Here is a 27,787-nt window from a genome sequence, read left to right as displayed (position 1 = left end):
ATTATTTGGCTTGCTTCCCAGGTGTGTCCTACGTCGAATGTTTAAGAGTGCACTTTTGAACTCTCCTTTTTTTATGAGTGTGTGCGTGAGCTAGCGCCCCGGGTTTATTTGTCTCCCCACGTGTGTCCTTGTCTTTCTTGTGTACATTATTTGGCTTGCTTCCCAGGTGTGTCCTACGTCGAATGTTTAAGAGTGCACTTTTGAACTCTCCTTTTTTTATGAGTGTGTGCGTGAGCTAGCGCAAAATACATATTCGAGTGTCGATATTAACGATCAGCACCGTTCATTGTGATCTACATGTCATCAAACGAGTGCGGATCAAATATCATGTGGTTTGATATTTTCTATCCTATAATTCAACCAACTCAAAATAACATGCATTTTAGACCGTTACAGGCAAATTATTTTTAGGCCATTTGATGTACAAACTAGAAGTATCTTGTCTGTGATTTTTGATATCCATGAAGTTTGAACGCATAGATTACAATGAATGATGTTGATCGTTAATATTGTTGCTCAAACATGTACTTGTACAGGTGGGTGTAATCGAGTTAGTTAACCCTAGGTGTATTGTGTGTGTAAAATACTTGATACTAGTGTACTACAATATTTAAATATGACCGACTCCTTGCTAAGAAAAAGTACGGATCTTGGGAGGTAGGGGAACAGTCTAGGTATTTTGCCACCCCTCCTTAATGGATTAGATCACTCTATGTGGTGGGGAATCCTGATATGAATTGTACTCCACGAAGCATAACATAGAGTCCTTCCTCAAAAATATTACTATTATAAATACATTAAAATATCTATTTCGTCATTTCAATTTTCATCATCAACAACAACAACATAGTTGCATGAAACCCGGTTCATTCTAGTTCACAAGGTGGGTACAGAAGCGTGCCACTCATTAGGAATCAAATACTAAAGGGTAGGCTTATAGGGTGTGCTAGGGTATGTGGTGTGCTAGGGTATGTGTTATGCTCTAGGTTCGATTCTCAAATGTAAGAATTAGAGGTTTTGTAAGAGTCAAATTAAAAAAATATGCTAGTTGATATAAGTAATGGTAAAAAAAACCTTGAGAATCATGTTGCAATAAGGTATGCATGCTTTATTTGCTTAATTTCTCGTGTTCTTGTTGTTTATTCTTTTAGAAAAGAGTTGTATTTTTTCAAAAAATTAACTGGTTTGAATTCTAAATTGGGTCGTTGGAGTTGATGAATCAAGTCGTATTCCATGCGAACCTGAGATTGAACCCGACTTGAGATTGAACCCAGGTTGTGGTTCACTATAGTATCCCAAGTTCTCAACTTCTACAATAAGGACAACGACAACAATAATAGTTAAAATTTAAAATAAATAAATAAATGGACGGCTACCGGATACCCCACATAGCTTTCAAAATATCAGAGAATCCCACTTAAATTTAGGGGTTGATAGAAAAGCCCCTTAACTTCAAGATTTTTTTAGAAACCCTCTGAAATCATGAATCACGATATTCAATAGAAAAAAAATACCCCACAACATAATTTTACCCAACCATGTGAAAATACAGTTGATGTTGTCATGATAGTTTTATTATTATTATTATTATTATTAAGTCTTAAGTTAAAGTGAGTTTTCTGATAGCCCCTAGTCTTAAGAGGTGTTTCTGATGTTTTGAAACTAATGGGGGTCTAGCTCATAACGGTTTAAAGTTAAGGGGCAATTCTGAAATTTAGCCATAAACATACGCAGTGAAGTACCGTTTTTTGTAGGGGTGGAAATGAGCCAAATAATTAACAAATAGTTTGATAAGTGTTCGAATAACTATTCAGTCATATTCGATTCGGTAGTTCATTTAACACTAAACAAATATTTTTTAGTATTCAAGTTTGCTAACGATTAGAATTTGACCAGATGTATATTCGATTCGTTTGTCTATTAAATATTCCTTTAAAATTGATCACATGTTATTATTTGTATTATTGCATATATGATGTCGTATTTTTAACCCATTTACAGTTTCTACTTAAGTTTTATATACAGATTTTGAGACTTAACTAATCTTAAATCTATTTTCTAATTAAATTTTAATTGAAATATATACACATCATATATTATAAAGGAATACTTTTTATTTATTAATTTTAATACTACTTGAAAATTAAATTCTTTAGCGGAATAAATATACTTTGATATTCGATAAATATTCGTGAGTATTCGTATTTAGTTTATCAAATACCAAGTATTCGAGTTCGAATTCGAAAAACTAAATACATGAACATTAGAGTACACATTCGAATTAACAAATACAGATACAAAAACTTTGCTATCGGATTCGATTGGATCGTTTGGTCCGGAATGCATTTATGTGGATCCCCCATCAGTCAACGCAATTCGGGCTCTCACTTCCATTTCAAAACCCTATCACACTCGAGCAGCAGCCAAAGGTAAAAACTTGAAAGAGAACTTGAAAGAGACAATTTCAAGGTCGATCGAGAGAGAGAGAGAGAGAAATGCAGAGCCTACAGGCATCGTCTTTATTGAGGCGATCTCGCCAAACGCTCGGCCTTCTCTCTCACCACTGGAGCTTCTCGGCCGCTCCGATCGCCGACCAAGACGATGATCTCCAGAACCAAGTCAGTCTCTCACTTCTCTTTCCAATTCCATTTCTCTCTTCAATTTATTTTATTTATTTACTTATTTGATGGATCCAGGTTCTGGTTGAAGGCAAAGCCAGCGCCCGTGCCACGATCCTCAACAGACCATCTTCCCTCAACGCTCTCACGACCAACATGGTATTGTTTGTTTTTCTTTGATGCCGATAAGGTGTTTGATTATTTGTCTAGTTGACCCTATTTCTCAAATCGACATCTTTATGACGATTTCAGGCGATTCGCCTGAAGAAGTTGTACGAGTCATGGGAGGACAACTCCGACATTGGGTTTGTTATGATGAAGGTATAATTTCAATTTGGTACCATGTCAGTAATTGGACCGTATGTTTGAGCATTTTGAAGAGAGCTAACTTTTTTTAGCCTTTAAACTTATGAAGGGCAGTGGCAGAGCGTTCTGTGCAGGTGGAGATGTGGTCGGTCTCTACCATTTGATCAATCAAGGTTGGTTTGCTTTGTTTCCCTTGTATCTTAACCTAACATGGACGCTATTTTCGGTCTAAAGGTAACATTGTTTTTGTCTGTTATAGTTGTCTGCTATTCATATTGTATTGCACATGTTTTTGCAAACCAATGGAGGATGGTTTGGAGAAAGCCAACTCTTGTTTGAGTTTCTGCCATTGAGCATCTGGAGATTTTAAATATACCTGTATTTAGAGACATATGAATACTGCACATAAGGAAGTTGACCTGCTGGTTTTTTTAATTATAAAATTGTGTTTATTTACTTAAGTATCAAGAGGATTTTAGATATACCAGTCTTAGGCGATGTTGGATGTTTCTATATTGTCGTATTACCTTTAAAAATTTCTTTTGATTATTTTGGCCTTGTGATATTTCATGCGTCAGTAATGACAGATCTTTGCATCAACATAGTCATCATGTTGTCTTACTAAAAACTGAGAATAGAGAGTTGCGACAGGACCATAAATCTTGTTGGTACATAGAGAAACATACTCTACATATGTGTATTAGATCCATGATCAAAATAACAAAGAAATAAAACTGCGCGCACTATGAAGGATTATAACTGCAGCTGATAAGTTTTCCGTTCGAGTTTCATTTATTCCTAGGGGCATAATACAAACCAAAATTGCCGAAAGAAAACAAATTACTAGACTTCATTCAGACTGGATTTTCATAATTCATTATTCAAAACAGACTATTCTCATTGCCTGCATATCATTTTAAAGAGTACTTTGATTTTATATTGCAAAGATCTAACATTCAAGAAGACATTAATCTAAGCATCCTTACTATAATCTAACATGGTTTTATCTAAAAATTGACTAAAGTAAAGGAAGATGATATTTTTGAAAATGAATTAACTTACCAAAGAAGAAAGTTAAAGAAAAGCAATTGGTGAGGATACATGTGAAGCTTATGATTTGTATGTGAAGTAGAAGTTACGGAAGTGGAGAAGACACATGTAAGCTAGCTAAGGTGAGAAAAATAGGACCAAAAACCTATATTGTGTTTGGTGAAAAGAATATGATGTAAGAGTCCAATGAAACGAAAAAGAATAAAGTTAAAGGATCTTGTGATAAATTGTTTAAATAAGATCCTAAACGAGCATTTGAGGTAGAGTCAAAGCAATCATTCCAATTTACGACCTATAGTTTTTGAAATTGGAGTCAGTGAATTAAGAAATGAAAGCTGGGAGAGGTTTAGGATACCATATATTCATTTTCATTTTTTTATTGTCTTGGATATGAAGGTTTCATATTTAAACTATTCTACAAACATATGCTAGAATTGCCTAATGAACAGAGATTCAGAGAAATGGTATCTATATGTAATAATAGCAGATGCATTTGAAGCTGAACATGAAATCGTGGAATCATGTCATTCTAACATGGTAATATGCTGTATAATGAGATTTTATGAGTGAATAGCTGATGGCATGTTTAAAAAACAATAAACACATTTTTAAAATTGTATTGGTCTTATGTAGGGAGGTCTTCCATTGAAGATGTTATTTCTAAGATAAAGTGGTGTTAATTCTTAGAGAAGAACAACATAATAACAATTAAAGGGAATTCGATTCAATTTCATATACTAAGAAACTTACAACAAAAAATTGGCATTAAAGTCATATCTTGTTGCAATAGTTTTGATGATCTTCTTATGGATATCAGATGTGTTCCCTGCTTCAAATGTGGTTTGGAAAGTTTTTTTTTCTCTGGAAGTCTTTTTCCCACTTGGCTTATTAATTTACTTATTGATGTATAGTTGTGCTAGAAATTGACAGTTAAACATTGAATGATTATATAGGATTATGTTTTTGATAATATTATGTATATTCAAATGCGGTTTGCAAATTTTCTTCTATGCTTTTGGCCTATCAATTTACTTATTTATGTACAGTTCAACAAATTGATGGTTAAACATTTGAATGGTTATTTATGATTTTGATCCCTTCAGGTAACCTCAGGACATAGTTTGATGTAATTGATCATATTCAAATCATTTGTTTGTATGTGCATTTTTTTAGTCTATCAATCAGTTTGCATGAAGTACCTCCTATGTTGTAATTTATGCAGGAAAATTGAAGGAGTGCAAGGATTTCTTTAAGGAAGTGTACTCGTTTATTTACATTTTGGGCACATACTTGAAGCCACATGTGAGTTATACTACATTTAAAGCATCTGCTCTTCACTATTTCCTATGTTAGTTTCTTGCTTTAGTATTTTTACCAGGCCTCTCAACTTACCGAGCTAGGTCTTGGTAAAGATCAACACAGACATTCTAAGTCGGCACAATAAGTCGGAGTTTATACCGACCTTAATTTTTAATCTTCTCTCAATCATAACGACTTACTCTAATTCGGTACATAACCTCTTGACGTAAGCGATTCGGTTACTTGGTGAAGGGGATTCATTACCGACTTAGTTTAGTCAGTTAAAGCACCGACTTGCTACACCTATAAAAGAGAAAGCAACCCTCTAGTGGTAGGTATGCTCTCGTGCTAAATATGAGAGAATATTAAGAGATGTGAGTTGGTGAAAATAAAGTGTCCTATGAGTGCTCCGTGAGTGCTAAGTGAGAGATAAAAAATGTGTGGATTGCATGTGAGATAGTTGTGTGAAAATATTATAAAAAGTGAAATATTTGTTTTGAGTTTATTTATCCACATATTATTACTCTTGGGTCCATCCTCCCAATTCTACAGGTCTGGCACTGTATTCGCTTATGATATTCACTTATGATATGATTGAAAGTGTATATGCTTGACCATGAGCTGTACAGCCATTGAATAGTTTGTTTGATCTAAAGCACTCACCTTCTTAGTTCTCGTGTATATTGTAAGTTGTTATTTCACTTTACTATTATTATTATTATTATTTTTTTTTTCTAGTAGTCTGAGAATATGATCATTGATCCTTATGCGTGAGATTAGTTAAAGATGCATAATTAATCACACCCTAAGGATCTGAAGTAGATCACAGGATTTTGACTAATTATAGTGATCATTTACAAAATTCATTCCAATGCATTCTTGTTTAAACGAGGAGTGTGAGCAAAGTGTGTAATAAACAACAATTTCTGATAATCACGTTTAGTATACACTGTGCATAATTGAATCCATATATCTCACAAAACACAATCATGTTCATGTCAATTATGCTCATATATGCTTATGAATGACCTTTCATATAATAATTTGTATCCACGTACAGAACAATTCAAGCCAAAAGATAGCACACCAAAACATTTTAAATATCGGATATCAGAGAAATATCTGATGGCCATAATTCATATCGGATTGCAGATATCAGGGAAATATCGGGGATATGCGGTAAACACCGGAATGCCATAATGAATGTTTGTATGTACAGTATAACGCACTAAAATGTAATCTCAACGTACTTAATGAAATCTAAATCATAAAAAATGTAAATAATATATATTTAGAATCACTAATCAACCTCGTAAAACAAACAAAAGTAAAATTAATGTTGCAACATTTCTCTGATTTTTTGAGGCCAAAATGTCATTTGATATAAAAATCATGGTATCTCACCCAAAAATTGCCGAACTTAGGTATGTGGTTTTGTCACGACCCCAAATTCCGAACCTAAAAGGAATATTGGAGCCAGACTAAACCTGTGAAAAAAATCCTCCAAAATACGCATTCATTAAAAGACCATCAAAATAAACTCTTCATCGAGCTAAAACTAACAATAAATATTCTCTATAATCCCAAAAGTCAACACTACTCCAATAAACTTGATAAAAATAAATATTTCTCAACTTGAAATAAAACTCGACCTAAATGAGAGAATCTCATTATTACAAAACTCTCAATTTATCAACTAAACATCAAGGATTTTATTTAACCTTCACCTAGAAAACAATAACAATCTCGAATTATATTCCTTGCTCCGTTCAAAGAATTAGACAAATCCTCAATTCCACCTAATCCCGAGTATCTGAAAAGAATAAAAACAACACAATGAGTTCACAACTTAATAAGTGGATAAATTCATACATTAGACACTGGTTTTGCAAAACAGAAAAAAATAAATTGACTTGATAAACGAAATACTAAAATAGTAAAAAATTATAATGCAACATTTTCAAAATATATACATGCAATGGATATAAGCAGATCACGTTTTAATATGGTCAACACTTTGATACTTTGGTTGACTTGGCAAACCCCACTATTATATAGCTCGTGGTCGGGACGATAAGACCCAAACTTGGGCTCTTAGTGCTAAAATAGAAACCTCATAGAGGCACATTGAGCCCTGTTTTAATAACTTGTTTAGATCCGACATATACCGGTATATTGACCTGAGATGCATATGCTTTAAGAAAATTAAACGAAGTCCATAAAACTAAATACGTTATACAAAAAGGCCAAAGGCCAACTAATAATGAAATCAATCAACCCCATACGCATCTCAACCTACTACTATATGAAAAGACATAACAATTGACAAAGACAATAATAACAATTGACAAAGAAAATAAGCATAGGCTTATACCAAATAACCACGTGCATTAATCCAATCAACAATTAGTATGCGAGCAACCATACAAACGAATATATTCCATCAGAACAAACTTACACAGTTAATATAATTTTATATGAAAAATACGCAGCGAATAATGTACAAATTCACCACTTACCCCAAACCCGAAAGACAACCGAAATACTACTCACGATGCCTCCTCGGTGCCACTCGGAACCCCTAAAGAATAAGTATAAACAATAAAACAATAATCAATACTATTATATGCCCTCGACTCATAGCCTACCAACTTATAACTATACCTTTATTTATTTATTTATTTGTTTTTTCTTCTATCTAAATAATTACACATCAGAATGCCTTCAACCAAGGAAATTAAATGCATGATTAATATTTATTTCATAATACTAGTTAAAGAGGAGTATCATTGTCAGCATCATCTATAAAAATCTAAAAGTTGAAGTTGGGGAAGTGAGGTCGAATATCTAGGTCTCAGGTTGGTGTATTACGTACATAACAAAAGAATTATTATTATTATTATTATTAAAAACTAGGTTGGATCATGACTTATCTACACAAAGAGACAAAAAAAAAGGTCAATTAAGATTGCTCCTCTTATGCATCGTGTAAGCATGTTGGTAATGCTAATTAGTGATGCTAAGATGAGGATTAGATAAAAGTGAACCTTGATTTGTTTCTTCTCAGGTACGCCCCACTGCCCTCTGAAGTTGTTGTCTGTTTTTTTTTTCTTTTTTTTGTGAGAGGTAGAACAGAGACGGGAAAGAGGAGAAGCGGCTGACGGAATTAAAGAGTTGGGTAGGGTTTTAGGGTATTTATAAAGGCCATTTTTGCTATTAAAACCCTCTAATAAAAATTTACATTAAAACCCCTACATTTTTTTCTTATATATATCTATCTAAAGAAAACTTAGAATTATTACATACTACCCCTCTTAACAGAAGTTTTGTCCTCAAAACTTGGACATACCTGAACTTAGAATTATTACATACTACCCCTCTTAACAGAAGTTTTGTCCTCAAAACTTGGACATACCTGAGTCTTCAAATAAATTAGGATATTTTCCCTCTTAACAGAAGTTTTGTCCTCAAAACTTGGACATACCTGAGTCTTCAAATAAATTAGGATATTTTTTCTTTATCTCATCTTCATGCTCCCAGGTAGTTTTCTCAGCTGAATGATTTTTCCATAAAACCTTCACTAGCTTAACAATTCTTGACCTTAAAGCTTGCTCCTTTCGGTCCAAAATTTTAACTGGATACTCTGAATATGTCAAATCTTCTCTGATCCCAAGAGGCTCATAATTCAATACATGACTCGGATCAAATACACATTTCCTCAACATTGATGCATGGAAAACATTATGAATTTTAGCCAACTCTAGAGGCAATGCAATTTTGTATGCTACAACTCCAACATTCTCCAAAATCTCAAAAGGTCCAATATATCTCGGACTCAACTTGCCCTTTCTTCCAAATCTCATCACTCCCTTAGTAGGTGATACTCTTAAGGAAAATATGATCGCCGACTTCAAACTTTAACTTTCTTCTTCTATTATCGGCATAGCTCTTCTGCCTGCTTTGAGCTATACGAAGCCTCTCACGTATCTATTGAATCTTCTCAGTAGTAATCTGTACTATCTCAGGACCGAGCAGCCTTCTTTCTCCTACCTGATCCCAACAAATAGGTGATCTACTTCTCCTACCTTACAGTGCTTTGTAAGGGGACATATCAATACTAGAGTGATAGCTATTGTTATATGTTAACTCCACCAAAGGTAAATGTTTTTTCCAGCTATCCTTCAAATCCAAAACACAAGCACGAAGCATATCCTCCAATGTCTGAATAGTCCTCTCCGATTGCCCGTCCGTATGTGGATGATAAGATGTGCTAAAACCCAATTGTGTTCCCAGAGCATTATTCAGACCTTGCCAAAATCTAGAACGAAATCTCGAATCTCTATTTGATATAATAGTCACCGATATCCCATGCAATCTCACAATCTCCTTAACATATTATTCAGCAAGTTTCTCAAGAGAATGTGTGATTTTACAAGGCAAGAAATGAGCTGATTTAGTAAGCCGGCCAACAATCACCCATATAGTGTCATTACCACTCTGACTCCTAGGAAAACCGGTCACAAAATCCATTGTTACCTCCTCCCACTTCCACGCAGGAATTGGAAGAGGCTGAAGTAGTCCGCTAGGCTTCTGATGTTCAATCTTGACCTGTTGGCACACCAAGCACTTAGACACAAATTCTGCAATATCCCGCTTCATGTCATTCCACCAAAATATTTCTCGCAAATCTCTATACATCTTTGTAGATCCGGGATGAACTGTATACGCCGAACAGTGCGCCTCCTCTAGGACTTCTTTCTTTAATTCCAGATTATTAGGTACACATAAGCGGTTTTTAAATCTCAAAGTTTCATCATGAACTACAAAATCATGTTGAAGTCCCTGTTCTACATCTGCTTTAATTTTTACAAAAACCGGATCATCATTTTGTGCAGCCACAAGCCTGTCAATCAAAGCAGACTGAATTTTAAGATGAGCAAACATCACTCCAGATCCTCGAAGTCGAATATCAATATCAAGTCTTCTCAAGTCCTCCAGCATATGCTTCTGACTTGTGATCAAAGTGGCAATACTAGCATTGGACTTCCTACTCAAAGCATCAGCTACCGCATTCGCCTTACCAGGATGATAATGAATATTAAGGTCATAATCTTTCATTAACTCCAACCATCGTCTTTGCCTCATATTTAACTCCTTAAGTGTAAAAATGTATTTAAGGCTCTTATGATCTGTGTAGATGTCACAAGTCTCCCCGTACAAATAGTGTTACCAAATCTTCAATGCAAAGATAACAGCAGCTAACTCCAAATCATGTGTTGGGTAGTTCTTTTCATAAGGTTTAAGTTATCTGGATGCATATGCTACTATTTTCCCATTCTGTATAAGAACACAACCAAGACCAATATGAGAAGCATCACTGTAGCAAAAATCCACCTGATCCAGAAGGGATCGTGAGTATAGGTGCAGACACTAATCGATCCTTCAACTCCTGGTAGTTCTGTTCACACTTCTCTGTCCACTAAAACTTGACCCCTTTCTGAGTCAATCGAGTTAAAGGTGCTGCGATGCGGGAAAATCCCTCAATAAATCTTCTATAGTAACCAGCCAATCCTAGGAAGCTTCGTATCTCGGTCACGGTGCTAGGTCTCTTCCAATCAACAATTGCCTATCTTTGAAGGATCAATCAAGACCCCTTCTTTAGAAATAACATGCCCCAAAAATGAGACATTCTCTAACCAGAATTCACACTTCTTTAACTTTGCATACAATTTGTGTTTCACGAGTAATTGCAAAATAGTTCTTAAGTGTTCTTCATGTTCCTCACGGCTTCTAGAGTAGACCAAAATATCATCAATAAAAACTACAAACTGGTCAAGATAAGACCTGAATACTCTATTCATCAAGTCCATAAAAACACCTGGAGCATTTGTCAATCCAAATGGCATCACCAAGAATTTATAGTGTCCATATCTTGTTCTAAATGCAGTCTTCGACACATCTTCAGGCTTAATCTTGAGCTGGTGATAATCAGATCGAAGATCAATCTTTGAGAACACCTGGGCGCCCTTCAACTGATCAAATAAATCATCAATTCGAGGCAAATGATATTTGTTCTTCACAGTCACCCTATTCAATTCTCGGTAATCTATACAAAGTCTCATACTCCCATCTTTTTTCTTCACAAAAAGTACTGGAGCACCCCAAGGAGATACACTCGACCTGATAAAGCCCTTATCTAACAACTCCTACAATGGAGTCTTTAACTCCTCTACTGGTGCCATTCGATAATGTGCTTTTGAGATTGGTCCTGTTCCTAGAATTAAATCAATAGCGAACTCAATCTTCATGTCAGGTGGTAGCCCTGGCAAGTCTTCAGGAAAAACCTTAGGGTATTCTTGAACAATTAGAATTTCATCCAAAATGACTTCCTTCTTCTTGGTACAAACTACACTAGCAAGATAACCCTGATAACCCTTTCTTAGAAGTCTACAAGCTCGCATAGCTGAAATAACACATGAAGGTACACTAACACCCGATCCCTCGAAACAAAACCCGGACTCCCCAGGAATTCTGAATGAAACTCGCTTCTGAAAACAATCTAGAGATACATGATAAGTAGAAAGCCAATCCATACCAAGAATGACATCAAAATCATGAATATCAAGTAACACAAGACTCGTAAGTAAAGTTTAATCTCCCACTATGACCTCACATCCCTTAAATATGTGATTAGTGATCATACAATCATCGGATGGAGTGGAAACTGATAGCTCAGATTCTAAAAATTCTGGAGTTCTATCCAACTTACTAGCAAAGCTATGAGATATAAATAAATGAGAAGAACCAGAATCAAACAATACATGTGCGAGCTGAGAGGAAATAATGAGTTCACCTGCAACAACAGAGTTAGATGCGAGAGCATCCTGCTTCGTCAAAGCAAATACTCTCTCGTGTCTTAGATTTCTGACCATCACCAGGTATAGGCTTCGCTTTCTGATCATCAGTCTTGGGTCCCTTTTTTATAGGATAGTCCTTCGCAATATATCCCTGCCTGCCACACTCATAGCAGCCTCGAAATAAAGGACAATAACGGCCTTCGTGATTATTATCACATCTATAACATTGTCCATTATGCCTCTAAATAGGAAGACCTGTTCTCTGCACAAACTGGCTCGATCTTTGTACTGGAGCTCCTGACCCTCGAAATGCTGGCTTCTTAAAAGGCTTAAAAACTAACTTATCTTTCTGATTATTCTCATCACTGCTCTTCTTCTTCTGGTCCCATCTTTTGTTTGGTTCATCTGCAATCTTTTCTCCCTTACTTGCTTTTTCAGCCTTTTTTGCTTGCTCTACTGCCTCCTCAAAAGTCTTTGACATGACTACTGTAACATTCTGATGAATTTCTGGCCTCAGTCCATTCTCAAACATCTCTATCTTATCAAATTCTTCTGCGACTAGTCAGGTGCATATCGAGATAACTCATTAAACTTAGCTTCATATTCTTCCACTGTCATATCATCCTGCTGCAATTTCATAAGCTCCCTCTTCTTGCGAGATCGAACATACAAGGAAAAATATTTCTCCTTAAATAATTTAACAAATATGTTCCTAGGAATATCCTTCCCCTCAAGTGATAAATTGGCCTTCTTAGTTTCCCACCAAATCTCTGCATCTCCCTCTAACATTAAGGTATCATAAAGAACTTTTTGTTCCTTTGAACACCTCAAAGCTCTAAAGTACTTCTCCATTTTCTTCAGCCATTCCTGTACCACTGTTAGATCAGAACCTCCCTGAAAAGATGGTGGAAACATCTTCTTGAACTTTTCAAAATCACTGCCAATAGGTTTAGTCTTCTTTTGTATATTTAGTGCTTCACTCAGCTTCTCAGTTGCCTCTGATTGCTTTTTAAAGATCTCCATTTGCCTCTCCATAAAACCACTCTGCATTTCAATAAAATAGCGGGTCCTTCAACACCCCACTAAGCTCTAGTAATCCCTCTCGCAGTCCTAGCAGTACGGGTAGCCATACCCCCACGAGTTCGGGGTCCTAATCTTCCCCTGACAATCCCATCATGAGCCTCATTTGTAACATTAGGGATCTCAATTTTTGTTGACCTGTATCATCATTTCCACCAACCCTAGTCCGGGGACGCTTACTCGATTGGGGTATACTTGAAGGAAGCGTAACATCTGCATTAGCCTCAAGTCTAGGAGAAGAGCGCCTCGTTGCAACACTAGAACCTCTCTTGCCACGACTTATCTCAATCTAATATTACCAAGATAAATATGTTTAGTACAAAAATTTTCATCATATTAATTTTTATTAAATCAATTCATATCATATTCATTACAAGCATAAGTAATCAAATAATATTTTCATGAAACACGTACATTGGACATGCCTTAAACTACCCAGACTAAGCCTTTTACCTTTAAGAAAACAAAAGTAAAGAAATTATGGGATCCATGGTTCTAAACTTATATACTTCTATACCCGAAAGTTGATCTGATAACATTCATATTGTCCTCGACCACACTTCAAAAATAAATTATCATATTCCATCATCATTATTATTTCCTCTAACTCTAACTAGGACCATCAACCTAGGCTCTGATACCAATCTGTCACGACCTCAAATTCCGAACCTAAAAGAAATATTAGAGCCGGACTAAAACTGTGAAAAAATCCTCCAAAATATGCATTCATTAAAAGACCATCAAAATAAACTCTTCATCGAGCTAAAACTAACAATAAATATTCTCTATAATGCATTCATTAAAAGACCATCAAAATAAACTCTTCATCGAGCTAAAACTAACAATAAATATTCTCTATAATCCCAAAAGTCAACACTACTCCAATAAAACTCTTCATCGAGCTAAAACTAACAATAAATATTCTCTATAATCCCAAAAGTCAACACTACTCCAATAATCTTAATAAAAATAAATATTCATCAACTTGAAATAAAACTCGACCTAAAGGAGAGAATCTCAATATTACAAAACTCTCAATTTATCAACTAAACATCAAGGACTTTATTTAACCTTCACCTAGAAAACAATAACAATCTCGAATTATATTCCTTGCTCCGTTCAAAGAATTAGACAAATCATCAATTCCACCTAATCCCGAGTCTCTGAAAAGAATGAAAACAACACAATGAGTTCACAACTCAATAAGTGGATAAATTCATACATTAGACACTGTTTTTTTTTTTTTTAAATTGACTTGATAAACAAAATACTAAAATAGTAAAAAATTATAATACAACATTTTCAAAATATATACATGCAATGGAAATAAGCAGGTCACGTCTCAATGTGATCAACACTTCGATACTCCGATCGACTTGGCAAACCCCACTATTATATAGCCGATGGTCAGGACGATGAGACCCAAACTTGGGCTCTTAGCGCTAAAATAGAAACCTCATAGAGGCATATTGAGCCCTGTTTTAATAACTTGCTTACATCCGACATATATCGGTATATTGACCTGAGATGCATATGCTTTAAGAAAATTAAACGAAGTCCGTAAAACTAAATACGTTATACAAAAAGGCCAAAGGCCAACCAATAGTGAAATCAATCAACCCCATATGCATTTCAACCTACTACTATATAAAAAGATATAACAATTGACAAAGACAATAATAACAATTGGCAAAGAAAATAAGCATAGACTTATACTAAATAACCACGTGTATTAATCCAATCAACAATTAGTATGCGAGCAACCATACAAACGAATATATTCCATCAGAACAAACTTACACATAGTTAATATAATTTTATATGACAAATACGCAGCGAATAATGTACAAATTCATCACTTACCCCAAACCCGAAAGACAACCGAAATACCACTCACGATGCCTCCTCGGTGCCACTCGAAACCGCTAAAGAATAAGTATAAACAATAATCTTTACTATTATATGCCCTCGACTCATAGCCTACCAACTTATAACTATACCTTTATTTTTTTTATTTATTTATTTTTTCTTCTATTTAAATAATTACACATCAGAATGCCTTCAACCAAGGAAATTAAATGCATGATTAATATTTATTTCATAATTCTTGTTAAAGAGGAGTATCATTGTCAGCATCATCTATAAAAATCTAAAAGTTGAAGTTGGGGAAGTGAGGTCTGTTAAAGAGGAGTATCATTGTCAGCATCATCTATAAAAATCTAAAAGTTGAAGTTGGGGAAGTGAGGTCGAATATCTAGGTCTCAGGTTGGTGGCATCATCTATAAAAATCTAAAAGTTGAAGTTGGGGAAGTGAGGTCGAATATCTAGGTCTCAGGTTGGTGATTACGTACATAACAAAAGAATTATTATTATTATTAAAAACTAGGTTGGATCATGACTGATCTACACAAAGAGACAAAAAAAGATCAATTAAGATTGCTCCTCTTATGCATCGTGTAAGCATGTTGGTAATACTAATTAGTGATGCTAAGATGAGGATTAGATAAAAGTGAACCTTGATTTGTTTCCTCCCAGGTACGCCCCACTGCCCTCTGAAGTTGTTGTCTGGTATTTTTTTCTTTTTTTTGTGAGAGGCGGAACAAAGACAGGAAAGAGGAGAAGCGGCTGACGGAATTAATGAGTTGGGTAGGGTTTTGGGGTATTTATAAAGACCCTTTTTGCTATTAAAACCCTCTAATAAAAATTTACATTAAACCCCTACATTTTTTTCTTATATATATCTATCTAAAGAAAACTTAGAATTATTACAGGTTTTGTGACAATCCATATAAAATGATATAACGGCCATATTGGGGATATATCACCCAAAATATATCAGCAGTAAAGGATATTTAGAGACCATATCGTTTGCGGGGGTTGTTCCTATCATCTTGACTTTTTTATCTCTATTCTTTTAATTATTTGATATGATGTGACTCCATTCTCATTCTATTGCGAACATGTGTCTCCACCATTTTCGTCAAACGACCACATTTCCTAGTAGATATTTCCTTTCATTGTCATAAAACAAGGTTTATGGGGCCACATAAGTGACCATATAAATGTATATGGTCCAGAAATGGCCTTATATGGCCAGTTCAATGTTCTAAAATAATGTTTATGGGGCCACGTAAGTGAGCATATAAACTATACGTCCCAAAATTGGTCTACGCAGTCAAAAAAGTACCTGAAAGATGTAATCAAGCCATTTAGATTATACACCCACAAGGGTGATTAAAGGAGCACGTATTCAGTTTCCTTCAGTGTACTAAACCAAGGTTAATGGGGCCACATAATGACCATATAAATGTATGTGGCCATGAATTGGCCTTATGCAGACGCAATGTGGGTAAATGATGATTAATGCCATTTTGGTTATGCTCCCACATGAGTGATTAAAGGAGCACACGATCAGTTTGGAGATTGTCTGTACCTGAAAACTTTTGCATGCAGGTTCAAACTCGAACTTAAACCCTGCCATTGTAATTAGTAAATATCTAGAACTCAAACCACTTCTCTATTTTCACCCGAATTTCATTCTCGATCTCTTTTCCTTTCAACTCAAACCACTGTAAATATCTAGATTTATTCACAAGGTAATAACATATTATCATCCTATTTAAAGATAAGAAAAAATTAACCTAAAATAGATCCAAAGGATTTAAACAATTAGTGAAATCTAAACCTAATAACCTGTACATTGCTGACAATCAATTGTTACAGAATAAGACTCCTATGTGTATTCTATATCTTCAATCTCACCCACTTCAAAACTGAAGTGATGTTGTTTAGCACTAAAGCATCAAAGCTCTTGCCATTTAGGATGCTCAAGCCTCCTAGCAAGAAAAGATAATCCTAGTTGACCAATAAACTGTTTCTGAAAGCATATGTTTGTATTGTAGTTTTATCTTTATCAAGTGACATTCTACTAAGTTAAAAATGCCCCTGACGTTATGGTCACATCTTTTGTAAAATAAGTATTATAGTGGTCATTACTAGTTTTTTTTACTCTTGATTACTTTTTCTGTCACCATTGTATTTAGCTATTAAAATTTGTTACCATCTTGTCAAGACAGTTTGTATTTGAAGCTTATTGTTGATTATTTGCAGTAATCTAGATTGTTTGCCCATTATGCTGCTTTCTTATTAGTTTGCTCTGTTGTTTCATGCAGGTGGCTATTCTAGATGGAATTACCATGGGGGGAGGTGCAGGAGTTTCGATTCCTGGGACATTCCGCATTGCGACCGACAAAACTGTATGGATTATATAATTGCGTGAGAGAACATCATCATGATCTCTTACTAACTTTGATAGACAATGTTACTTCGTGTTTCTTAGGGAGCGTTTGGCAACCATGGCGTTTTTGTTTTTGTTTTTAAAAAAAAAACAATAAAATACGTTTGGCAACTAAGGTGTTTTTTTGACTTGACCTTATACAAAATCCAAAAAATACACACTTTTCTCAAAACACCAAAATGGTGTTTTGAGATTCCGTTTTTTCATCTAAGTCGCGCGCCGCTTCCGACGCGCCGCGCCGCCGCCGGAGCCGGTCCGTCGTCCGCATCCGCCGCCGTTGCCGATCCGCTTCCTTGCCGCAGCCCTCGCAGTGCGCGCCGCCTGCTCCGTTCCCGCCCGTCGTTCAGTTGGGCTATACCGCCCGTTGGCAGGCGCACCGTCCGCAGGAACGCCGTCGCCGCCTGGCAGGCTGGCCCCCCTGCGCACAGCCACCGCATCACCTGCCGCCCGCCCGCTCGTGCGTCGTGCCTGCTGACGATCGTCGTCCGTCGTCCACATACCGCCGGCACGGCCACACCGCCGGCCGCCGCAGAATCCGCCGCCGTCGCCGCCGGCACTAACGATCGTCGTCCGCGCCGCCCCGCGCACCGGATGCCGCCGCCGCGCAGTGCGCCCCGTTTTATAAATAATAACTATAAATGGTGTTTTCAAAACATGTTTGAAAAAAAACCACCATGGCATGATGTTTTTCTAAAAAACACAACAAAAACAAACACCTCGATTATCAAACACACCCTTAATAATCTCATATATTAAAAACACCATTGTGCATATAAAAGGATGGATCCACCAAAATATATTTTTTCCATTAAAAGTTGTAACCAATAAGCGTTATTACTATTGTTAAATTTTTTTTGGGGGGTTGGGGGGGGGGGTTTTTTTTTGAGCATGGATTTAATAGTGCTTGTTGTCAAAAAAATTTAATTTTTTTACAGTTGAAGTGTAGAAAACCCATGTACTGTGGAGGTCATTGCAGTAAACCCCTATTCTACCACTTCGCAGTCCTTCGTACCAAACGCATCATGTGTTTGGAAACTAGAAGCCTCATTCTCACTTCTCGTAATTTCCCATGTGGGAATGACCATTCCCAATGAGATGTTAGAGAATGAACATTCCCACTTAAGTGAGAATAAAAAAAAAGACGTAACTTCCAAATATGCTCATTCCCACTTCATTCGCTAATTCCACCCAAACGTGAGAATGGAAATGAGCATTCCATTCTCACATTAATGCCATTCCATTCTCATAATAATGCCATTCCATTCTTTGTTTTATTCCATTCTCACTCCACTCGATTCCTGCATACCAAACGAGGCGTATTACTCTTGAACGTATGAATATCATTTTCGACTCTCCCTTTTTTTCATTAATAATTCAATAGTTAGTAATGCTTTATAGGTTATGGCGTGAAAAACATTCTTTGGTGTACTTGTTTCATGGTTTGGGGGAGTTCTAATAGTTTCTAACATTTCCCCATCCCTTTCAGTTAAATATATTGTTTGATCATATATTGAATAGTATATCACTTGTTTCACATGAGAACAATACTCACAAAGATAACAGTGGCCGTATAGCTTTTATCCTTTACTTCAGAACCTTATCTGGAAAAGATTGTCTTATCCGAATGCAGTGTTCTTTGTCGTTCAGTACTACCATTAAGTATATTAACATGTGGAAGTGCAATTTTCAGCCAAAATTTACTACAAACTAATTCATTTCACCAAATATCTTTGCTATACAGAAAATATTTATGTTTACATGTACTATTTTAATTTACTCTCGTTATGCATAGGTGCACTATTTTGAAAGCATATATGGCTAATCGAGTATTATTGAGTATCTTGCATCTTTTATGTAATTTCAGATTTTCTCCACTCCAGAAGTTCATATTGGCTTCCATCCTGATGCTGCAGCTTCCTTTTACCTTTCACATTTAACTGGTCATGTAGGTAAGCCCTTCAGTATGAGGTTTGTTCCATTATGTCCTTCACTTTTTGGAAGGATTTTATGCAATTTGATATATTGGATAAAACCAATCTTTATCATCTCGCTTGCTCTTTTAGAATGTCTATGGACATCTTCGAGGCGATTGGGAGCTGTCATCAGTAGCTACATGTAAAAGACTGGTTTAAATATCCGTGCTTGCTCTTCAATTAGCCTGTGGTTTTTTTTGTCAGATTAAATGTGTCGTATTCCCTTTGAACTTGGACTTGGTGACTTGTCTAGCTGTACTGCTCGCTCTTTCCTTGGAGCCCTTTACATTTTTGTTTCACCTGAAAGTGGTTATTCTGGAATTCAGTTAAATTTGAAGTAATCTTCAAGTTTGTTGTATTCATCATATTCACAGTTGGAAAGGGTTTGTTTCCTAAATTCCGTTCTCCAAGTGATTTGCTTATCTCCAGTATTGTTTCCTCTCTTCCTCTACTAGAGAAGTTAATTCAAACATGCACGAGTGCAGGCTTATACTGAATTTGCAGGAGCTTTAGAAACAAACATGTTTGTCAATGAGTTGAGTGATTATATATTTCAACTTCTTGAAAAATATCTAGTCAATGTTGTGGGAATTGATCTGCCAACTTCTTAGTCAATTTATGTAGGTAGTAAGGTTTTCATGTTGATTGCTCTAGGAGACCCTGGATTGATTGGACATTTGAGAGCAAGCTGTGGACATCCATTTTACACATGTTAGCTTGTTTGTTCATGTGAAAAGCCACCCAAAAAATAAAAAAAGGCCGGTGTTAAGGCTAACTTGCTTACTGTGTGCTTGGGTTCTCAAATGGTAGATAGTTTACGTAAAGTGTAGTGCTTGGGTTCTCAACATAACCGTGTGCTTGGCTAACTTGCTTATTTCCCTTCTTCATTTATCCTTCATGAAATGAAGATTATGCATATAATGCTATTCTTCCAGGTGAATACTTAGCTCTAACGGGTGAAAGGCTTGATGGAGTGGACATGCTGGCAATCGGCCTTGCTACACATTATTCAATGAGTGCTGTTAGTTTCTCTTGACCATCTATTCTTTTGGAATTCCATTTCAAGTATACTTTGTATTATGCTGATACAATAGCATTTTCATTCAACAGAGACTTAGTTGGATAGATGAACGGCTTGCCAAGTTGGTTACTGATGATCCTTCAGTCATAGACTCTTCTCTTGCACAATATGGTGATATTGTTTATCCAGACAAAAAGAGCATCGTTCATAGGTAACTTCATTTGCTTTGAATATCATGTTAGGCTAATTCAGCAAGATCCATGCATCCTTTTCTCTGTTCAGTGAACATATCAAATGAATTGTAATTTGGTCAATTGTAGTGCCCTTCATTTTTGATTCTTTGAATATCAAAAGTTTCACGGTCAAAAGTCTAAACTATAGTGAAAGTCTTGGATTACTTTTGCTGTCTACCCTAGATTAGCTAGTCCACTTTTGTATAATAGGAGGAGTACGTGATAAGCATGCTTGCAATTATACTATTGATGCCTGAAGATCGTTCTAGACCCATGACCAAGGTTTTAAATATTGGTTTTCAGGGATTTATCAGACGGTCAAAATCCATATCGGATAGCATATATCGGGATATATTGGGGATAAGTAGTGTTTATCGGAGTGACATTACCGGATGGTGATATACATAATATAATATTCTAGAATGTAATTTAACCGAACTTAATGAAATATAGACATACCAAAATGTAAATAATTATGTTTAGGATTGAAGAAAAACTGAGTTTCTTTTTTCTTATTGATCAAATATTTACAACCTAATATATATAAGATGTGGCTGGCATTCCAGTCCACCAAATAAGGAAACAGAATTCCTTTAAATAAGGGATCCTAACTAAAACTGGAAAACAGAAATTAAATCAAATCTTTTCTAAAACAGAATCTAAATCTAATCTCTTCTAAAACAGAAGCTAAATCTAATCTTTTCTACACTCCCCCTCAAGCTGGGTTGTATATGTTATACAAACTAAGCTTGGAGTTCAATTCATCAAAAATAGCTCTTGGAAGTGCTTTGGTGAGAACATCAGCAATCTGCTGTCTTGTTGAAACATAACTGAGTTGAACAATCCCATTGTTGATCTTCTCTGAGATGAAGTGTCTGTCGATCTCAATATGTTTTGTCCTGTCATGATGAACAGGATATTTGGCTATGCTAATAGCAGCTTGGCTATCACTAAGCATCTTCACTGCATTCTGTGTTTGAACCTTGAGTTCTCTTAAAAGCCTTTGAAGCCACATTCCTTCACATATTCCCAATGCCAAAGCACGATACTCTGACTCTGCACTACTACGAGAGACAACGACTTGCTTTTTGCTTCTCCATGTGACAAGATTACCCTAGACATATGAGCAATAACCAGTAGTTGATTTTCTGTCTGTTAATTCTCCTGCCCAGCTAGCATCAGTGTATATTTCTACTTCTCGTTTTTCAGACTTTCTGAATAGTAGACCATGCCCTGGAGTCATCTTCAGGTACCTCAAGATTCGATTTACTGCTTCCATATGGTCCTTATTTGGATCATTCATGTGTTGGCTTACTACACTGACTAAGTATGCAATATCCGGTCTAGTATGAGACAGATAGATAAGCTTACCAACTAGTCTTTGGTATCTTCCTTTATTCACGGGACTGATGTCTTTACTCCTATTCAACTTCTTATTAGGATCCATAGGTGTGTCTGCAGGTTTACCTCCAAGTAGACCTGTTTCACTTAGTAAATCTAGGATGTATTTTCTTTGGGATATGACAATTCCTTCTTTAGACCGAGTCACTTCCATGCTTAGAAAATACCTTAGGGTCCCAAGGTCCTTGATTTCAAACTCTGTAGCCAACATATTTTTGAGATTGACTAGAAAATACCTTAGGGTCCCAAGGTCCTTGATTTCAAACTCTGTAGCCAACATATTTTTGAGATTGACAATTTCCTCTGAATCATCTCCTGTCAGGATGATGTCATCAACATATACTATGAGAATAACAATCTTTCCTCCTGGTTTGCGTTTGATGAACAAAGTGTGATCAGCCTGACACTGGTGATACCCATCAACAGTCACTGTCTTAGCAAACCTATCAAACCAAGCTCGTGGAGACTGCTTCAAACCATACAAGGACTTCTTCAGCTTGCACACTAACCTGCTGTTTGAACTGGTTTCCATTCCTGACGGAATAATCATATAAACTTCTTCTAGATCTCCATTAAGAAAGACATTCTTTACATCAAGTTGGTATAGAGGCCAATCTTGATTCACTGCAAGAGAGAGTAAAACTCTAATTGTGTTGAGTTTGGCAACCGGAGCAAATGTCTCCTGGTAGTCAATCCCATATGATTGTGTGAAGCCTTTGGCTACAAGTCTAGCTTTGAATCTTTCAACACTGCCAGCTGCCTTGTATTTCACTATGAATATCCATTTACAGCCAACTGGATTCTTACCCTGTGGTAGTTTAACTAGAGTCCATGTATTGTTCCTTTCTAGAGTCTGAATCTCCTCTTCCACTACCTTCTTCCATGCTGGAATTCTTAGAGCTTCTTGTATTGAATTAGGCACCTGCACGTTGTTAATAGTTGAAACAAAAGCTCTGTATGGAGGAAGCAATTTTTCATAGGCTACATATTTCTCAATGGGATGACTAGTGCACCCCCTAACCCCTTTCCTGTAAGCAATGGGCTGATTCAAGTCATCAATCATAGGAGCAAAAGCATCATATGATAAGGATTTCATACCATTATGATTGTCAGATGCAAGAGGACCCGATTCCAATGATTGAGAATCTTGAGTTTGAATGGTGTCCTGTTTATGCTCAGTAGGTCTTCTCCTTCTATAGACACGTAGTTCAGAATTGTCAAGTTGTGGCTGATTTGAGTCAAGTGAGGTTGTTTCAGGAACATGAATAGACATGGGTGGAACTATTTCAGGATTGTGAGTGTCAAGTTGTGAGTGATTTGAGTCAAGTGGGGCTGTTTCAGGAGTATCAGGAGCAGGGACTGGTGTTTTTTCGGGACAGTTTCAATGACAGACAGATTTTGGTTGAGTAGATATATCATTAGTGTCTCGAAGAAGATCCCAAATCTGATATTCTCTTGAGTTGTCCCCCTGATTGTCAGATTTGGGAAAATAGGACTGATTTTCAAAGAATGTCACATCCATGGAGTTGTATACTCTTCGAGTTGTCAGATTTGGGAAAATAGGACTGATTTTCAAAGAATGTCACATCCATGGAGTTGTATACTCTTCGAGTGATTGGAGAGTAACACTTGTATCCGATTTTCAAAGAATGTCACATCCATGGAGTTGTATACTCTTCGAGTGATTGGAGAGTAACACTTGTATCCCTTTTGATTGGGGGAATAACCAATAAAGATACACTTAAGGATCTTGGATCAAGTTTGGTACGTTGATGTTGGTGAATGTGAACAAAGGAGGAACAATCAAACACTTTGAGTGGTAGTTCAGAAGAAAAAGAGCGGATATTGGGATAGGTATTGAGGAGTATCTGACGAGAGGTTTGAAATTTCAGGACTCGGTTAGGCATCCTATTGATGAGGTAGGTGACAGTAAGGATGACTTCCCTCCAAAAATATTTAGGAACATTGTTGGTGAACATGGTGACATGAGCAACTTCTAGTAAGTGTCTATTTTTCCTTTCAGCCACCTCATTTTGTTGTGGGGTGTCAACATAAGAACTGATGTGAATGATACCATGTTTGGAGAGATAAGAGCCAAGAATAGAATTAAAATAATCTCTGGCATTATCAGTCTTAAGAACTTGGATTTTGCTCTGAAATTGGGTAGAAATCATGGAGTGGAAGGAGTGGAATATTGTAGATGTTTCTGATTTTTCTTTCATGAGAAAGGTCCAAGTAGTTTTTGTGTGGTCATCTATGAATGTAATAAACCACCTAGCCCTAGTAATATTTTTGATACGTGAGGGTCCCCAAATATCACTATGAATGACAGAGAATGGATGTGAAGGTTTGTATTGTAAACTGGAATATATATTTCTAGTATGCTTTGCAAGTTGACAAATTCACATTGATAGACATTCGAACTTTTATTGATGAATAAATGTGGAAACAACTTCTCTAAATAACCAAAGTTTGGATGACCAAGGCGAAAATGCCATAACATAACTTGACTTTCAATTGAACTTGAATTGGAAACAGACACAGAATTTGAAACACACTTGACTTTGACTTTCAATTGAACTTGAATTGGAAACAGACACAGAATTTGAAACACACTTGACTGAATTTGATGTAAGACCAAAACTTGACGATTGAACTTGTCTATCGAGGAAATTATTTTCTTTGAGCAAATATAGGCCACCATGCATCTCAGCACTGCCAATCACCTTCCCCAAATCCACTACCTGAAAATCACAAAGATTAGAATAAAACTTAGTCACACAATTGAGGTCACGAGTAAGTTGGCTGATGGAAATTAAATTACAGTTCAATTTGGGAACATAAAGGATAGGAGAAAGCAGAAGGTCCTTTGTTAATTGAACGGATCCGATTCCTGCCACTGGTGATAAAGAGCCATCAGCCATTCGGACTCCAGAACTGCTAGTACACGGTTGATAATTTTTGAGTAGGTTGATGTCTCCAGTCATGTCATCTGAGGCTCCTGAGTCGATTATCCATGGCTTTAAGGATTTATTTTGGACAATATAGGCATAGGATAAGGTACCTTGGTGTGCAAGGAGACTAGTGGGTGGTTCGGCAGGTGCTTGAGATGGTTGTCCAGAACTCGACGCTTGACTCAACATTTTCTGCAGTGCTTCAATCTGCTTTCTGGTGAAAGGACTGTTCTCTGTGGTGACTGCAACATTTGCACGGTTTTCTTTCTCAAACCGAGTATGGGATGACTTCCAATCTGTTGGTTTGCTATGTAGTTTCCAGCAAGTAGCCTTGAAATGACCAAGTTTCTTGCAATGGTCACACCAAGGCCGCCCTTTTCCAGACTTATTGGGTTGAGAAGAATTATGGGTGAACAAAGCCGAGCCTTCCACTGCAGGTTTATTTTCTGTCAGCATCAATTTCTTTCTACTTTCCTCTCTTCTAACTTCTGCAAAGGCCTCTCTAAGATTAAGAAATGGCTTGATTCCCATGACTCTTCCCCTGACTTCATCTAGATCCTTGTTTAGACCAAGAAGAAATCGAATAGTCCTTTTTTGCTCAACAATTTGCTTATACATAGCAGAATCATCAGCACATTTCCAGGAATAGACCTCATACAGATCTAATTGCAACCAGCAGCGTGTGAGGATGTTAAAATATTGTGTGACACTCATATCTCTTTGTTTGAGGTCATATAATCTTGTTTCAACCTCAAACAGTTCAGAGGTATTTTCTGTGCTTGAGTACGTTTCACGTGCAGCCTCCCATATGTCCTTGGCTGTCTTGTGAAGCAGAAAGTTTTCTTGTGCTTGAGTACGTTTCACGTGCAGCCTCCCATATGTCCTTGGCTGTCTTGTGAAGCAGAAAGTTTTCTTCAACTTCAGTGGTCATGGAATTTATCAGCCAAGACATAACAAGATGATCATCAGTCTTCCAGGTTCCATGTTTGGGATCTTTAGTATCCGGAGCCACAGGCTCGCCGGTGAGATGTCCATCCTTTCCTCTGCCGCAAATATACATGAATACAGATTGAGACCATTGGAGATAATTCTGGCCATGGAGTTTATGATTTGTGATGATATTCAAGGGGAAATCAGGGACGGGGCAATTGACCTCGGATCTAGAAGTGATTTCTGAGGAAGATGAAGCCATGCCGTATTTGGTCATGGGAAAGAACAAGAATTGTCAGATGAAGGAGGTGACCAGATAGCGATGAATGAAGAAGAATGGCTAGGGCATAGATATGTGCTCTGATACCATGAAGAAAAACTGAGTTTCTTTTTTCTTATTGATCAAATATTTACAGCCTAATATATATAAGATGTGGCCGGCATTCCAGTCCACCAAATAAGGAAACAAAATTCCTTCAAATAAGGGATCCTAACTAAAACTGGAAAACAGAAATTAAATCAAATCTTTTCTAAAACAGAATCTAAATCTAATCTCTTCTAAAGCAGAAACTAAATCTAATCTTTTCTACAAGGATCATTAACCAGTAGTAAAAACTTGGGTCGGGTCGGGTTTAAAGTGCATTGAATAGGTGCTTGTTGCCCGAAATTAAAACTCAAGCTAATGACCGATAATTTCGAATTTTAGGCCGACAATATCGGCCGATAACTCACTTTATTGCCGCATTATCGGCTATAAACATCCACAAACAATAATCGATTTAGAATCGAACTTATCACAGCGGAAACTCCCAAAACCGATAAATTGCCGATAATATCGGTTTATCGGCCGATATTTAAAACATTGCCATGACTGCAGCTTTTGGTTGTTATTTTAGGATTCTTTGAAACATCCAGGTCGTTGTATTAACTTCTAGTAGTAGCTTATTGGTTTTGCCTTTTGACAGACAAACACATTGCAAAATGTATGTAGTGTCCTATTATGTGTTTTAATGGTTCATCTAAATTTTGCAAAATCTATGGCTCTTTGATAAAGCATGCAATTTTTAATGTGTGTGTGCAAGCATGGTTGACATCTTTGAAGCTTTTACACTGGATGATAGTTTATCCATATATGAACTGTGGGTCACTCATTGAGGTGTCTCACCATGTAGTTTGGTTGGTGGGAGAAAACTTTTTTGGTTTGAACAATAAAATACTATCCTATACTATATTTACATACACATAAGTACACATAGACAGGCAGCTTAAGAGTTTATATACAAAAATATAAACTACACGCAGCTAGAATATTACTAACTTGCAGACTNCAATATGATCTTTTTTCTCAGTTCAAAAGAGAGGGATTAGGCACCAACTCTCTCAGTTTTTTTTTTATTTTTTTTATTTTTTTATTGTTATTTTTTTCAGTTGGGAGCTTGTATGTACCTCCAGCTGCTATTCAGTAACCAACCTGGTACACTTCCTTAGAGTCGCAGTGGACATCACTACCCAAAGAAAATTTCAAGCCTATATCCAAACAATATTATGTGCTTACATCAGTTTCATCTATGGTTTTTTCAACAAGAGTTATTCATATCGCCAAATTTGCTAACTTTTTTTCTGGTAGTATATCATCAAAATAAGTAGATTTTTTGTCCGGAACTTCGCCCAGGTCTCCGGATGGACTTGTATTTTTTTATTGATATAATAGAACAAAAATACGCTGGGGGTGGGGTGGTGGTGGTGGTGGTGGTGGTGGGGGGGGTTG

The 27,787-nt window shown here is 36.5% G+C and overlaps 1 protein-coding gene across 1 annotated transcript in view; it reads left to right on the top strand.

Moving 5' to 3' along the window:
* LOC109825221 (3-hydroxyisobutyryl-CoA hydrolase-like protein 2, mitochondrial) overlaps window positions 2,376-27,787 on the top strand; it is a 27,826-nt gene continuing 2,414 nt past the window's right edge. Inside the window, exons 1-9 of the mRNA XM_020392013.1 lie at window positions 2,376-2,618; window positions 2,697-2,777; window positions 2,871-2,939; window positions 3,034-3,097; window positions 5,197-5,276; window positions 17,383-17,466; window positions 19,372-19,456; window positions 20,416-20,501; window positions 20,591-20,712. Of these exons, the coding sequence (XP_020247602.1) occupies window positions 2,496-2,618; window positions 2,697-2,777; window positions 2,871-2,939; window positions 3,034-3,097; window positions 5,197-5,276; window positions 17,383-17,466; window positions 19,372-19,456; window positions 20,416-20,501; window positions 20,591-20,712 (794 nt within the window). The 5' untranslated portion in view covers window positions 2,376-2,495. The remainder of the gene's footprint in view (window positions 2,619-2,696; window positions 2,778-2,870; window positions 2,940-3,033; window positions 3,098-5,196; window positions 5,277-17,382; window positions 17,467-19,371; window positions 19,457-20,415; window positions 20,502-20,590; window positions 20,713-27,787) is intronic.

This window comes from Asparagus officinalis, chromosome 10 (genome assembly GCF_001876935.1).
Source record: "Asparagus officinalis chromosome 10, Aspof.V1, whole genome shotgun sequence".
NCBI classification, from domain to species: domain Eukaryota; kingdom Viridiplantae; phylum Streptophyta; class Magnoliopsida; order Asparagales; family Asparagaceae; genus Asparagus; species Asparagus officinalis.
This window is presented reverse-complemented; position numbering and strand designations above follow the sequence as displayed.